At 35.3% G+C, this 17,494-nt stretch overlaps 1 protein-coding gene across 1 annotated transcript in view; it reads right to left on the bottom strand.

Annotated features, from left to right (window-relative positions):
* The window catches only part of LOC128664659 (E3 ubiquitin-protein ligase RNF220-like), a 71,970-nt gene extending 55,131 nt beyond the window's left edge, over window positions 1-16,839 (bottom strand). The window contains exons 1-4 of the mRNA XM_053719470.1: window positions 16,329-16,839; window positions 7,292-7,412; window positions 3,685-3,727; window positions 3,126-3,206 (exon numbers count right to left, since the gene is read on the bottom strand). Coding sequence (XP_053575445.1) covers window positions 3,126-3,206; window positions 3,685-3,727; window positions 7,292-7,412; window positions 16,329-16,839 — 756 coding nt within the window. The remainder of the gene's footprint in view (window positions 1-3,125; window positions 3,207-3,684; window positions 3,728-7,291; window positions 7,413-16,328) is intronic.
* Between the last annotated feature and the right edge of the window lie 655 nt (window positions 16,840-17,494).

Here is a 17,494-nt window from a genome sequence, read left to right as displayed (position 1 = left end):
GATGCACAAGAAAGCCTGCAAACAGTTTACTAAAGACAAGCAGACTAAGGGCATGGATTACTGGAACCATGTCCTGTGGTCCAAAGAGACCAAGATAAACTTATTTAGTTCAGATGGTGTCAAGCGTGTGTGGCAACAACCAGTTGAGGAGTACAAAGTCAAGTGTGTCTTGCCTACAGTCAAACATGGTGGTGGGAGTGTCATGGTCTGGGCCTGCATGAGTGCTGCCGGCACTGGGGAGCTACAGTTGAGTGCTGCCGGCACTGGGGAGCTACAGTTTAATGAGGGAACCATGAATGCCAACATGTATTGTGACATACTTAGGAAAGAGCATGATCCCCTCCCTTCAGAGACTTGGTTGCAGGGCAGTATTTCAATATGATAATGACCCCAAACACACCTCCAAGATGACCACTGCCTTGCTAAAGAAGTTGTGGGTAAAGGTTATGGACTTGCCAAGCATGTCTCCAGTCCTAAACCCTATTGAGTATCTGTGTGGCATCCTCAAATGAAAGGAAGGGGAGCGCAAGGTCTCTAACATCCACCAGCTCCGTGATGTCATCATGGAGGTGTGGAAGAGGACTCCAGTGGCAACCTGTGAAGCTCTGGTTAACTCCATGCCCAAGAGGTTTAAGGCAGTGCTGGAAAATAATGGTGGCCACACAAAATATTGACACTTTGGGCCCAATTCGGGCATTTCCACTTAGGGGTGTACTCACTTTTGTTGCAAACGGTTTAGACATTAATGGCTGTGTGGTGAGTTATTTTGAGGGGACAGCAAATTTACACTGTTATACAGGCTGTACACTCACTACTTTACATTGTAGCAAAGTGTAATTTCTTCATTGTTGTCACATGAAAAGATATAATAAAATATTTACAAAATTGTGAGGGGTGTACTCACTTTTGTGAGATACTGTATGTATATATATATATATATATATATATATATATATATATATATATATATATATATATATATATATATATATATATATATATATATATATATATATATATATACTGTATGTATACACTTACCGGCCACTTTATTGGTTACACCTTGCTAGTACCGGGTTGGACCTCCTTTGCCTTCAGAACTGCAACATTCCTCAGATATTTTGGTCTATATTGACATGATAGCATCACGCAGTTGCTGTAGATTTGTCGGCTGCACATCCATTATGCAAATCACCCGTTCCACCACATCCCAAAGGTGCTCTATTGGATTGAGATCTGGTGACTGTGGAGGCCATTGGAGTATAGTAAACTCATTGACATGTTCAAGAAACCAGTTTGAGATGATTTGAGCTTTTTGACATGGAGCATTATCCTGCTGGAAGTAGCCATCAGAAAATGGGTACACTGTAGCCATAAAGGGATGGACATGGTCCTCAACAATACTCAGGTAGGCCGTGGCATTTAAACGTTGCTCAATTGGTACTACGGAGCCCAAAGTGTGCCAAGAAAATATCCCCCACACCATGGATCCATGCTTTCATGTTGTATACACCATCCATCTGAATGTCACAGCTGAAATTGAGACTCATCAGAGACCAGGCAACGTTTTTCCAATATTCTATAGTCCAATTTTGGTGAGCCTGTGTGAATTGTAGCCTCAGTTTCCTGTTCTTAGCTAACAGGAGTGGTCTTCTGCTACTGTAGCCCATCTGCTTCAAGGTTTGATGTGTTGTGCATTCAGAGATGGTATTCTGCATACCTTGGTTGTAACAAGTGGTTATTTGAGTTACTGTTGCCTTTCTATCATCTTGAACCAGTCTGCCCATTCTCCTCTGACCTCTGACATCAACAAGGCATTGTGGTCCACACAACTGCCACTCACTGGATATTTTCTCTTTTTGGAACCATTCTCTGTAAACCCTAGAGATGGTTGTGTGTGACAATCCGATTAGATCAGCAGTTTTTGAAATACTCAGACCCAGCCCTTCCGCCACCAACAACCATGCCACGCCACGTTCAAAGTCACTTAAATCCTCTTTCTTCTCCATTCTGATGCTCAGTTTCAACTTCAGCAAGTCATCTTCACCAAGTCTAGATGCCTAAATGCATTGAGTTGCTGCCATGTGATTGGCTGATTAGCAATTTGTATATAGGTATAGATATACAGTATAATATACCAAAATACCATCAGATTTATGTAGAAATATGTATTAGGAATAAAAATAATATTTTCTGCTATAGGAAGGACATTGGAATGTGAAATATTCATATTTTCATGTCGGGTTAGCGCACTTGAGAATATGAAATTGGATTTAGGCATGTGTAGGGTTTTTTCCCACTTTTTTTGCTCTATTGGTTTCTATGGGGGAAAACATCAAGTTAGCACGCAAGCGAAAACCTTATACTTTCAACTTGCAATACGAGAGCTACTCGACACACACAAAAATCTGACTTCTAGCGGAGTTAGCGTGCAAGCTGGAGTGTTAAATACCACTCAACTAATAACCTGGCCCTAAACACTTTTATAATCGTAGCATTGAAGTTATTCCCCGCCTCCCTCTTGTCATGGATGCCGCCATGTTGTAATATGGCTTTCAATCCATTCCAGTGCTGATGTGTTGCTATTGGAGAGCAACTCTCCTTCAGATATTTGCAGTTCCAATATGAGCACCCATATTTAGATGGAGGTGCATTAAAGGGACACTGAACCGAAATTTTTTCTTTCATGATTCAGATAGAGCATGCAATTTTAAGCAACTTTCTAATGTACTCCTATTTTAAAATTTTCTTCATTCTCTTGGTATCTTTATTTAAAAAGAAAGAATGTAAGTTTAGATGCCGGACCATTTTTGGTAAACAACCTGGGTTGTTCTTGCTGATTGGTGGATAAATTCACCCACCAATAAACAAGTGCTGTCCAGGGACTGAACCAAAAATTGTCTGGCTCCTTAGCTTAGATGCCTTCTTTTTCAAATAAAGATATCAAGAGAACGAATAAAATTTGATAATAGGAGTAAATTAGAAAGTTGCTTAAAATTGCATGCTCTATCTGAATCATAAAATAAAAAAAAAATTGGGTTCAGTGTCCCTTTAAGTGTTTAATGCTCGCCTATTATTTATTTATGACTGGCTACAATGCCAATCAAAGATGTCATGTGACCCACCTGTTGTCTGTCCAGCTTGTGCCCATCCTCAAATGTATTTAATGGTGACTGGCAGGGAGAGCTCACTCCTTGCATAGGGGACTAGAGTAAACATAACAACACATAAACTACATCTCTATAATGTAAAGGGACAGTCAAGTCAAAATTAAACTTTTATGTTTCAGGTAGAGCACACAATTTTAAAGAACTTTCCAATTAACTTCTATTATTTTAATGTGCACCGCCTTTTTATATGCCCTCTTTCTGAGACACCAGCTCTTACTGAGCATGTGCAAGATTCACATGATATACATATATGCATTTTGTGATTGGCGGATGGTTGTCACATGATTCATTATAAAGGATAAAGTAACTAACTGACATTTGTCAGAAAAAAAATCTACTCATTTGAAATTCAAATGATTTTGCATTGTCTCTATTAGATTCATTTATTGATTATGCTATTCTACTGTGTTTACATAGCAACTTGAAAAAGTAGAGGAAGGAAACATTCTGGACAATCTACAGTATATGTAATGTTATCCATTAGAGATGAAAAGTGGTATAGCTTGTCTTATACCTGTGGTATATAATGAGTTGAATCCAGGGATGCATCAGGCTCTCTGCAAAAAATTATAAACCATATTCATGTTATTGATTTTCCATAAACAGATAAGTGTATGTTCATTAGCTGTGCACTTTAGCCAATAAAAATTTATTATGGCACATAGGTCAAATGTTTAATCAGTCTCTGTATATACATAAAAACATCAAAAATACATTTAACAGTACAGTTATACTCATAATAACAAAATTGCATAAAAAATGTATAAGAGCTCAAAGATATGAATGTGTTAGGAAAAAAAGTCTGCAAAGGACTTTAACATAGAGATACATAGATAAGTATACATATAAAGACTTATATATAAGTGCATTTAAGCCCTTTGCAGTTAAGTAGCTGAAAACATGTAAAAACATATTTATGCAATATTCATGTTTAATAAAGTGTTTAACTGTTTGTACTGTAAATATTTCACATTCCAATGTTCTTCAAATAGGGGAATTTTCTAAGTATTTTTTTAAATAGATATTCATATATAATTATTTTTATATATATAAATAGAACAGATTATTCTAAGTGAAGAACATTGGAATTTAAAAGAGTAATATTTTATTCTGGTTAGCACACTTGAGAAAAAAAGTGAATAACGTGGTTTGTTTTGTTTTTTTCTTTTCGTGTTCAATTGCAGTCTATGGGGGAATATGTGAACGAGGTTGCTATACTTGAAGTTCAGCTTTTTGCGTGCGGTCAGGTTAGTGCTGGTGTGAAAACATTTTACTTTCAACTTGTAATTTTTGCGTGCAAAAATCCTCCATCTAGCAAAGTTAACGTGCGAGAATGATAAATTTTGCTCCACTCATAATCTAGGCCTAAATTTTATTTTCCCAATCCATACATATTTGTATCAAGCTGTATATTATATATTTATTCACACAAGTTACACCTATCTATGTTCTTGTATATACTCTTAAATGACCTATCTGTCAGCCCTATGTGATCTGCTAGTGAATGAATCATTACTTTAGCTAGCCGCAACCTAAACTGTTTGGTCTTTAAAACTTGCATCACATTTTCAAACAGACAAAGCAATAGTTTTTTGTGAGAGGCTTTACTGTATGAATCATTGGCCTTCATTCAATAAAACTCTTTACACTACTAATAAACTACTTTACACTGCCAATCACTTGTTTTTTAAGTCGTACATGCTCAGTCGCAATTAGGTGAGAAATCCAAATTATTGCTTGAGAACCCCCTGGAACCCCCTGCCATAAACTCCTTTTTTGTGTCGTTAAGATTGCTAATATAAAGACTGTTCTATCCTGCAAGATTAATTTAACATAACAATATAGACATTCAAATATTTAGGACTAGAGAAGTGGAGCGCTGGTATTACAAGTAAGAGACGGCATCAGAACCTTGCGCGTCGAAGGGTGTAAGTAGCGCAGCGCTGGGCAGCATTTTTAAATGTATATGAATATATACATATATATTTATTTGTTAATATGTGTATATATAAATATATTAACACATAAGTATGCATGTATATAAGCATATCACATTGCAGGTCTATGGGAACACAAAGTTCCCATACACCACAATGTAAAGGCACTTTTAAGTGCCGTTTTTTTTCTAACACCCCACACTCACCAAATTTAAAGCCCCAAAACTGCCTAGTGCAGTTATTTATTTATTTTTGTAATAAAAAAACTATAATGCCCTCTTTGGCACTTTTATTTTGAGGGCATTTGGGGCATTTTTAGAAAATTAACCAGAGATCTAATCTCTGGTTAATTTTCGGAGCTCTAATTGCTACCACGAGCTTGTAATGGCTGGTTAATTATAGGGCGCCAGGATAAATGAAGCGACCAATAAACAACGCTCTATCCAGGGTGCTGAGCCTAAAATGGGCAAGCTCCTTAGCTTTTCATCCCTGCTTTTTAAATAAAGATAGCAAGAGAATTTAAAAATATATATATTAGGAACAAATTAGAAAGTTGCTTAAAATTGCATGCTCTATCTGAATCATGAAAGGAAAAAAATTGGGTTTAGTATCCCTTTAAGGGGAAATCAATTTTACAGTACACAGTCCCTTCAAGGGCTGGAGGTCATAATACAACCCACAAATACATTTGTCAGCCTCATCTCTAAAACAGACTGAATTACTGTGTGTTTCCAAAACAGAGAAGGATATTCGTGTGTCTAATTTGCAGGCTACCACAACACCAGTGTGAACTATGTACCTAAATCTTTTATTACTGACAAATCTTCCAGTTTTAAAATATATATATATATCTCTGTGATCTCTCATGTAAAAAGCTTCAACACAATTATTTTGTAGCAATCAAAATGAAGTTTAAAAATATACAAATTGAATTAGTCCTGTAGCTAAAACAAAAACTAGTATATGTTCTGTATATTATAGCTGCTGCTGTTAGTAATTCTGTTTTGGTTTGTTTGTTTTTTTGTTAAGAGCATAAATGTAAATCTGTAATGGTTTATGGTAAGCAGAAGGAAGAGGAGGGGAAGAGGAAATGATAGCAAGAGAATAAAGCAATAGGAAGAGAGAGGGGGAGAGAAAGAAAATGGAGAGGAAGGGAAATAAAACAGGAGGGATAGAGCAAACAAGCCAAAAAGACTGAGAGGGGAGAGATAGTATTAAAGGGACATGAAACCCAAAAACTTTCTTTCATGATTTAATAACATTTTAAACAACTTTCCAATTTACTTATATTATCCAATTTTCTTAGTTCTTCAGATATCCTTTGTTAAAGAAATTGCAATGCACATGAATGAGCCATTCACATGAGGCATCTATCTGCAGCCACCAATCAGCAACTACTGAGCCTATTTAGATATGCTTTTCAACAAAGGATGTAGAAAACTAGATAACAGAAGCTTGAAAGAAAAAAAATGGGGTTCATGTCCCTTTAAGGATAGGTGGAGAATTGTGTATGATAAATGTGAGAGGAGGTTTTCTTCTTAATTTTTCTAATATTGTATACTTTAAAAGTGTGTTTGATTAAAGGGATATACAAATACAAGAAGAAAATGCTCTAATTGGTATTTATTATTGTATTATTACTTGCATATAACTATGTGCTTAACCCCTTCAAAGGGATTAAACACAAAGTTAAATTTACCTCTAGAACAGGTTGCTTTACTGAGAGCTAGCTGAACACTTCTGCTGAGCCAATGACAAAAGACAAAAGTGTTTATGCCCACTTCTTAATGAAGTTCCTTATTGTGACTTAAGACTGAAATGAAAAAGAACCCTATATAAATTAACCCTTTTGTACTTCCTGATGTAGTGAATGTGTCTGTACCAGCTGATATGTCAGTGTGCATTATTATTGATAACTCGTTTCTCAGCTGTGGATCGCTCTGTCCTCTAAATTCACTAATATGCAAAAGAAGAACAGAGTCACTTACATTTTTACAGCTAACTTGCACAAAAGTCAATCAGTTCCATTTCACAAAAAGATTTTTTAAAAGATCACCTGTGAGTCTAAGAGACTTTATATTTTACACATGAAAATGATGAATGTCATTTTGGGTTTACATATTGCAGGAGTCAGTCTGTTTGTGGGTTATTTGCATTATATTAGGGTGAAGTGGCTAATGTTACCTGTCAGATACTTGATGTAAAAGATCCATCTCTTGTTGCAAATGTTGAGAGAGTTCCTCTTTCTGTAAACATTTATTACACAGGGGGCAAATGAGAGGCAAACAAATGGTCATCTTCTTCTCTGTTATCACAAAAGACAAAACACAAGAGACTGTAAAATTGTAAAATGGAGATTAACACAGAGCGGTATTTAGGTACAGTAAAATCTAATGGTTTAGATTAGAGATGTCCAGTTAAGAAATTTTAGTTTTAGATTAAATTTTCTTTCTGAGTATTTAGAGAAATTAGATTCCCCAAATATTTGGTGGCTGCACTATTATTTCTATCTCTTAATGCCACCTTTAGCTTAGTGTACCTTCATATTAGCGCTTGATTGAAAGCAAGGACCTGAGTTTTGTAGGACTCCCCATAGAACGAAGTCTATTAGGTAAAGGATTTAGCGCGGCCGTGGTATCCTACCTCTAGATCTCGCTTGAGCTAACATCTTACTTTCAACTAGAATAATGAGAACAAGAATAAGAACATTACTGATTTAACTTGATCCGTGTTAGCACTCAACAGCGCTAATATTTTTGCACTCCACTTGTAATCTAGGCCTTCATTATATATGTGAAGGGATTTCCCATATGCAGGGAAAGGATTTTTGTTTCTGAGGGGTTTTCAATAGGGTTTCTGAACACCTGCACAGCAGAATATACACGGCCAAAGTAAAAAACAACTGATTCAGTATTGATGATGACTTTCTAATGTATTTGTAAGAAATAAACAAACATTTCAGTTTTAACCGTTATGTCCCTTTAACAAATAACCTAAACTCAATGGAGAGTAAAGTCAAAATTTTTATGATTCTTAACAATTTGCTTTGTTCATGTTGTATCCTTTGTTGAAGAGAATAACTAAGTTGGCTCAGAAGAAGCAATGCACTGCTGGGAGGTAGATGGTTATTGGTGGTTGCACATATATGTCTCTTGTCATTGGATCATGAGATATGTTCAGCTAGCTCCCAGCAGTGTATTGCTGCTTCTAGACCTACCTAGGTTTACTCTTCAGCAAAGGATACCAAGAGAAGAAAGCGTATTTGATAATAGAAGTAAATTGGAAAGTTGTTTATATTTGCAAGCTCTATGTGAATCATGACAATTTGGTTTTTGGCTTTACTGTCCCTTTAAATGCATGTATGAAATTTATGAATTTATAACATTCCACATAATTTTATAATTCACATTTAAAAAATGACTGTAATAAACAAACAATATGATGAACATATTTTTATTATCTTCAGGTTTCCTAGGTAAGCTGAGGAGCAGCAGTACACTACTGAAAGCTGGTTGCTGATTAGTTGCTAGGCACATAATGGGAACTAGCTGAACACATCTGGTGAGCCAATGACAAGTAGCATATGTGCCTAGCCACTAAAAACTAGTTATCTCCCAGTAATGCATTGCTGCTCCTGAGCCTACCTGGGTATGCATTTCAACAAAATATAGCAAGACAACAAATAAACTTGATAATAGAAGTCAATTAAAAAGTCTTTTATAATTGCTCGCTATATCTTATTCTGAACCAAAAAAGTATCATTTTGATTTTCATTTCCCTTTCACAGAATTCTGCGAAGGATTAGAGAATCTGAACTGAGCAGAGAAAGTTGGATAATCAGGCCCTAGATATATTGTATATACAGGTGGCCCTCGGTTTACAACGGCTCAATTTGCACCGTTTCAGAATAACAACCTTTTTTTTTCAGTCATGTGACTGCTATTGAAAAGCATTGAGAAGCAGTGCATTGATTAAAATAGCCAGTAGGTGGAGCTGTCCGCTTGTGTTGCAGCAAAGATATGCAAGCCAAGCAAGCTGAAATTAATCAGTTTAACCAGACCTGAGCTATCGAGCAGCAGAGGAACAAGATCTTCCTGTCTATAAATCAGTCCAGATTGTAATGCATAGAAAGAACTGTTTGCAGAAAAATGCAAGTAAAGTCTGTGTTGTGTGATTATTTTATTAGGTTTATAATGTTGTTTAGCAAATGTTTTTGTTCATTTAACTTAGTTTAATTATATATTCTGTGTTGTGTGATTATTTTATTAGGTTTATAATGCTGTTTAGCATTTAAAGTCTTCATTTCAAAGCTTTAAAAATAATGTATTATGTGTTATGCCAATTTTGAGAGGGACCTGGAACCTAACTCTCTCACTTCCCAATGACTTACATTATAAACTGGGTTAGTGGGTTTCAATTTACAATGGTTTCGATTTACAACCATTCCTTCTGGAACCTAACCCTGGCGTAAACTGAGGGCTACCTGTACTATATTTCTGTTTCTATACAGATATTATTATATTTGGGACATTTTTTTTTTTTCTCCTCCTAGAAACATTTTTGCAGAAAGAGCGCTATATTACAAGTGACGCGCAAACTGTTGCGCTCTTGCGATAAGGGTTTTAACACGGCTGTTTCTGCACGTCAGAAGTAGTGTGCGTATTACAAGGTGAAAGTTAACGCATTTGTTTGAGTTCAATCAAATTTAATGTGTGTCAGGTTAGCGCAACTTCAGAGCTCTGGTTAAATATTATACGAGTCAAAAAATTATTTTTAAAAAAAAGGCTCAAAGATATGAGGTTTTAGGTATTAGGAAAAAAAGGCATGCAAAGGACTAACATAGAGATACATATATGTAATATATATCTATATATGTATGTATTTATATATGTTTATATATGTGTACTATGCATTTATTTATATGTGCATACATGTATTTACAGACATATATTAGCGCTGCGGAATCTGTTGGCGCTCTACAAATAACCGATAATAATAATAATAATAATAATATATACACATATAAACGCATAAAAATATATGTTTACATATATAGACATATATATGTGCTTTGGAGCTCTGTAAAATCATATTTATGCAATATTCATTTTTAATAAGTTGTTTACCGATGTATTTACTGCAAATATTTCTCATTCAAATGTTCTTCAAATATATATAGGTACAGTATATATTTTACCAAAAATCGATCATATATAGAGAAAGAAATATGTATTTAAAGGGACACTGAACCCACATTTTTTCTTTTGTGATTCAGATAGAGCATGCAATTTTAAGCAACTTTCTAATTTACTCCTATTATCAAATTATCTTCATTCTCTTGGTATCTTTATTTGAAATGCAAGAATGTAAGTTTAGATGCCGTCCCATTTTTGGTGAACAACCTGGGTTGTTCTTGCTGATTGGTGGATAAATTCATCCACCAATAAACAAGTGCTTTCCATGGTTCTGAACCCAAAAAATAACTTAGATGCCTTCTTTTTCAAATAAAAAAAGCAAGAGAACGAAGAAAATCTGATAATAGGAGTAAATTAGAAAGTTGCTTAAAATTGCATGCTCTATCTGATGTAGGAAAGAAAAAATTTGGCTTCAGTGTCCCTTTAATAAGAATAAATAGTACATATTCTTCTATGTGAAGAACATTGGAATGTGAAATATTAATATTTCATGTCGGGTTAGCACACTTGAGTAAACGCGATCGTGTTTGCACGCGAGTAAGGGTCTTGTTTTTTTTCCCCACTTTTTGCGCTCCATTGAAGTCTATTGGGAAATACAGTAATTTGTTTGCAATAGTCAATTTCGGATTTTTTGCACGCATCGGGTTAGCACTTGTGTAAAAACTTTTTACTTTCAACTTGTAATACACGCACTACCCAACACATGCAAAAAGCACACTTCTAACGAAGTTAACACACAAGAAGGAGCGCTAATTTCCGCTCCACTCGTAATCTAGCCCAGAATGAGGGAATCCCTCGCAACATTTTTTTATTGAAAGGGCCATTCTGATATATATATATATATATATATATATATATATATATATATATATATATATATATATATATATATATATATATATATATATACAGTATATATATCTTTATATATATATATATATATATATATATATATATATATATATATATAAACATACATATATACAGTATATAGTCAATCACTTCAGGAACAGCACTCTCCGTTTTGACAAGTTACTGTTTTCGAGGTTTCCCCCGTCCTCAGAATAAAACCCCAAAAACGTTAACTAATAAAGTAGCTTGTCAAAACGTGAGTGCTGTTCCTGAGGTGATTGACTAAATTATGCATTTTGAATTCCACCTCGGCAGTTGTGAGTTTTTTATAAAGTAAGTGCTGAATCCCATGCTGGAGTACTTATATATATATATATATATATATATATATATATATATATATATATATATATATATATATATATATATTACAAACTCATAATTCATAAAATAATTTTGTTTTTACATTATTGTTTCAAAGCTTATTATGTTTTTAACCCCCACACCCCCAATCTAGAAGAGTCCCACTTGGGAGCAACAAGTCTTGCAGCTCCAAAGTAAAAAATGTGCAGCTGACCAGTCACGTCCTTTTCGGCACTTGCAAAGCTTGCGGCTTTCAAATAGGACTTTACCTATGTGTTAACTCTTAACAAGGCTTGTCTTTAACACATGTGTCCATTTAAAAATGCCGAGTGGACAAGGGCAGAAATCTCTGAACCATAGAACAAGCTACTGAGCTGTTGTTCGTTCCTGTTAGAGCGCCTCTCTCTCTGTATGCATCTCTGAACCTGTCCACCCAGCGTCACGGCTAGCAGGCAGCAATACACTGCCTGCATTTATCTTTGTACACGCTGCTGCTTGTTCAGAGCTGACCCCAGCTCATGCGCAGCCAATTGTGTGCGAGCAGAGGCTTTTATTCACCCTGGCTGGACAAGTCTGTGAGATTGCAAACCACCAGCTCAGAGCTAGCGTATAGGTTAGAAAGTAGTGGTCTGATGACCGCTGCTTCTTAACTATTAGCTGCTGGCTCGCTCAAGTGCTCAAAGCTGCATTCAGAGATTCTTAAATGGAGCCCATAGTAACAAGGGTTTAGCAGCACATAGTAAGCTTGAGTGAATAGTTTACAAATGACATGCTATAACAAATTAGTGCATGCCATTTATTCCCTATAATCCCCCTTTAAATCTCTGAGAGTTTATTTTGAAGAAAAACTGGGAGAGGGGATTATAAAGAAATGTTTATTGTGAGTTTAGAGTTAGTGGGTGAGACTTCTAATGTGTGTGTTTTGATGAGGTTGGTGCTGTATGTGAAAGTGAGTCTGCTACTGTATGTGTGTACAACATTTGTAAGGGGACAAGCCTAGTTCCCTGTGTGAGAAATTTAGCGCCATGTTTGTGTGAGAGTGAGGCTGCCATTTTGTGTAAGCAGGATACATTATGCAATGGAGAAGCTATTGTCATGTGTAATATATTAGGCAAACACTGTGAGTGAGAGGGGGACTAACTTAAGCTTAGTACTATGCAGGACATTTGACAGGGTGGCTGGAAATGGTCTTTTATTCTCAAGCTAGTGATAATATGTCTTCCTCACACAATTACTAAATTTGCTAGAATTGCTAATTTTCCGCCTAGCTGGGAGTCTTGTTACTGAATAGACCCTCCTGCATATCATTGCATCGTATGTTTACCCCCTTCTCCACTATTAGTGTCAGGAGTAATTAGCAGAGGGTGAGAGGGCTATGACCTTCTTAATACTGCTCTGTGACCTGGAATAGTATTGTGCACTAACAATAGGAAGAGGGATGTGTGAGCTGTATCTGTGGAATCTGCATATTGACTATATATGTGCACACTAAGGCATGGATTGCATTCACAGAATTATATACAACTTGTTCAATGTAAGCATGACTTCACTTTTTTGGCACGTCTTATACTTGTTTCTCCTGAAATATGACAGGACACGGAAGAGGAAGAAAACGTAAAATCAAATATTATCTATCTGTCTGTCTGTCTGTCTATCTATCTATCTATCTATCTATCTATCTATCTATCTATATCTATCTTTCTATCTTAATTGTCTGGGTTTATAATTACTGCCAAGAACTGTCAGTATAAACAATAATTAAGAATTAGTTGCTAAGTGTCCTTATTGTGTAGCAATTTTTATAAAAATTACTAATGTGTTTAAAAAAATAATTAAAGAAACAGTTATAGAATTGTACGGAAGGAAAAGAGAAAAAGAAAACAGTATGTGTCTATCCTGTCTATTTGTCTGTCTGTCGATCTATCTATCTATTTGCCTATCTATCTGTCTATCTATTATCTATCTATCTATCTAGTTATCTATCTGTCTATTGGTCTATTTTTGTATCTATTCTTTCTAGTCTTTCAGGCTGTATATTTTTAAATCACCCATTTTCTAGTTTATCTGTATATCTATCTATCTATCTATCTATCTATCTATCTATCTATCTATCTATCTATCTATCTATCTATCATCTCTCTCTATCTATCTATCTATCTATCTATCTATCTATCTATTTACTGTATTCTTTGTTATTATTGTAACATGCAGTCACAGATGTGTGTAATAATCACACTGTTTGCCAAATTCTCCTCCTCCTAAATGATGCTTCCTGCAGGTGGTCAGACCCCCCTCTTTTTACATTCAATCTACATAAGAAAGGAACAGTGATCTGACCAGCAGCTGACCGAAGAGGGAGCTTGGCTCTCTCTGGAGTCATGAAAAATGGGCCTGTGGAAATGTGACAGACCTATGCGCTCCCTCCCTCCCTTTTTGTTTGTTTTTCTTCCTTTTCCTGATGCACACCCTCTTTATCTTTTGACCTCTGTGTCGGTTTTCTCTTACTCTGTCTTTAATATATTATTTTTCTGTCCTTTGTGTTTCTTTCTTTCTCTCCCTTGGGATCTTGTGAACAGCATCTGTCCAACTGGTGGCTTCTTTATTCCTCAATATATTGACTGAAATCCCTGTCATCATCCCCCTCTTCCCTCTTTGCGTGTGATTGTGAATGCATTAAACACATTAGCAAACAATTTATTTCAAATTGATGTAACTGCATTAACTTAAGTGTACACAAGCATGTACACTCACACACATTTGTACACTCATACTCATAAGCACAGACATACATATACACTCACACACATTTGTACACTCATACTCATAAGCACAGACATACATATACACTCACACACATTTGTACACTCATACTCATAAGCACAGACATACATATACACTCACACCCATTTGTACACTCATACTCATAAGCACACATATACACTCACACCCATTTGTACACTCATACTCATAAGCACACATATACATATACACTCACACACATTTGTACACTCATACTCATAAGCACAGGCATACATATACACTCACACACATTTGTACACTTATACTCATAAGCACACATATACCCTCACACACATTTGTACACTCACACTCATAAGCAAAGACATACATATACACTAACACACATTTGTACACTCATACTCATAAGCACACATATACATAAACACCTTACACACATTTGTACACGCATACTCATAAGCACTGACATACATATACACTCACACACATTTGTACACTCATACTCATAAGCACAGACATACATATACACTCACACACATTTGTACACTCATACTCATAAGCACAGACATACATATACACTCACACACATTTGTACACTCATACTCATAAGCACAGACATACATATACACTCACACACATTTGTACACTCATACTCATAAGCACAGACATACATATACACTCACACATTTGTACACTCATACTCATAAGCACAGACATACATATACACTCACACACATTTGTACACTCATACTCATAAGCACAGACATACATATACACTCACACACATTTGTACACTTATACTCATAAGCACACATATACCCTCACACACATTTGTACACTCACACTCATAAGCAAAGACATACATATACACTAACACACATTTGTACACTCATACTCATAAGCACACATATACATAAACACCTTACACACATTTGTACACGCATACTCATAAGCACTGACATACATATACACTCACACACATTTGTACACTCATACTCATAAGCACAGACATACATATACACTCACACACATTTGTACACTCATACTCATAAGCACAGACATACATATACACTCACACACATTTGTACACTCATACTCATAAGCACAGACATACATATACACTCACACATTTGTACACTCATACTCATAAGCACAGACATACATATACACTCACACACATTTGTACACTCATACTCATAAGCACAGACATACATATACACTCACACACATTTGTACACTCATACTCATAAGCACAGACATACATATACACTCACACATTTGTACACTCATACTCATAAGCACAGACATACATATACACTCACACACATTTGTACACTCATACTTATAAGCACAGACATACATATACACTCACAAAAGCACACAAACACACTCACACACATACATACACACACAGTCAAATACAGATATTCACACACAATAATACACACACACCCATACACATAAGCACACATATACAGTACATATATACTCACAAAAGCACACAAACACACTCACACACATGCATACACACTCACACATAATGACGCATATAAACATGTAAATATACACACAAATAATAAAAATTACACCATCTCATATAGAAATAACATTAAAAGACAGGAAACACAAAATTTTTATTTCATGATTTAGATAGCGCATGTAATTTCAAACAACTTTCTAATTTACTTCTATTATCAAATTCTCTTCCTTCTCTTTGTATATTTTGTTGAAAATCAGGGGTGTAAGCTCAGCAGCATGCACCTGTCTGGAGAACTATATGGCAGCAGTTTCACAAGAATTTTATCCATTTGCAAGAGCACTAAATGGCAACACTATTTCCTGCCATGTAGTGCTTCAGATGCCTACCTAGGTATCTCTTCAACATATAATACCTTGGGTAAATTTGATAATAAAAGTAAAACTTTTTTATATTGTATGCTCTCTCTAAGTCACAAAATATTTTTATTTTATTTATTTTCCCTTTAAATATCCACAGTCTTATTCATTCCAATAAAAAATAATAATATTTTAGGCTATCCCTTACCCCACCTTACCTCTTTTGTTGGATATTTGCCTTGGTTTTGTGGAACTATGCTGAGATGTTTGAGGAATTCCTGCCCCACTAGAAACATGAGATGCTTCAAGCCCAGGTTCCATGGGTAGGTATCTCATCTGCAGATGTTCTGACTCTCCCTTCAATCTTTTGGGGTTCATAAAACTGGCCTGAAGCCTTTCTACACCCTCAGGAAGATGAAAAGCACTGAAATGGTGGAGGGCTCCATACCCCAAAACACCAACACCTCCCCTTTCCAGACGATGGTGACTATATTGAGGAGCCAAGGATAAAAGTTGGGGAGGACAGGCAGTGGTTAGATGGTCCTGTGAAGAGTACAGAAGGGGATAAGCTGGACTAAGGTAAGATATCTGAGGTGGCTTTTCCATGGACATTGGGACAGTATAAATAGGTGGTTGCTGTGTTCCCCCAAGTGAGCCATCAGAAGAGGTTGCCATGACTAGCAATGCTGGAGATGTCAAAGTGTTAATCATACCAGAGGAGCTATCCATTTCTCATTAAATTTCCAGTTCTGAAATAAAGAAATAAACATATAACATTCAAATAGGTAACAGAAATTAAGAAAATCACAAATCTGAACCATCAATTAGCACTATATTATAGGACAACACATTATTTAGCATCTTTTCTTCAGATATTGGCAGGATAAAGTACCACACTATGAAAACATAAATTAAAAAATTAAAGTTAGCAAGTCCCCTTACAAAAGTAGACTTATTTATTATATGATTGGCGATTTTAAGGCTTTGATGTGAGAATAAATGCAGTGTAAATTAATATTAATTGTACATTTATACACACACACACATTAGCACTTATATATAGACACACTTGCATACACATTTATTAGACTGAGTTTAACTGTAGAAATAAAGAGGATTTAGAAAAATAATATTTATGGATCAAATGCAATTTAAAATATTATATATATTATAGTATAAGTTAGCACGCACACACACTATGAAATGTGTATTTTCACAGGTCTGGTAGTTTAAAAATAAAATATCATGACTGGAGAAAATAGAAACCTTTTAGTTATATATATTTTAAAATCTTTTCTTTCCTAAGAGTTTTAAAATTGCACAAAAATGAAATAACTGGGAAAAATATGAATAAAAAATAAAAAATAAATATTTACACGTAATT

Source organism: Bombina bombina, chromosome 6 (genome assembly GCF_027579735.1).
Source record: "Bombina bombina isolate aBomBom1 chromosome 6, aBomBom1.pri, whole genome shotgun sequence".
NCBI classification, from domain to species: Eukaryota; Metazoa; Chordata; class Amphibia; order Anura; family Bombinatoridae; genus Bombina; species Bombina bombina.
Note: the sequence above shows the minus strand (reverse complement) of the source record. Positions and strands in the feature narration are given on the sequence as shown.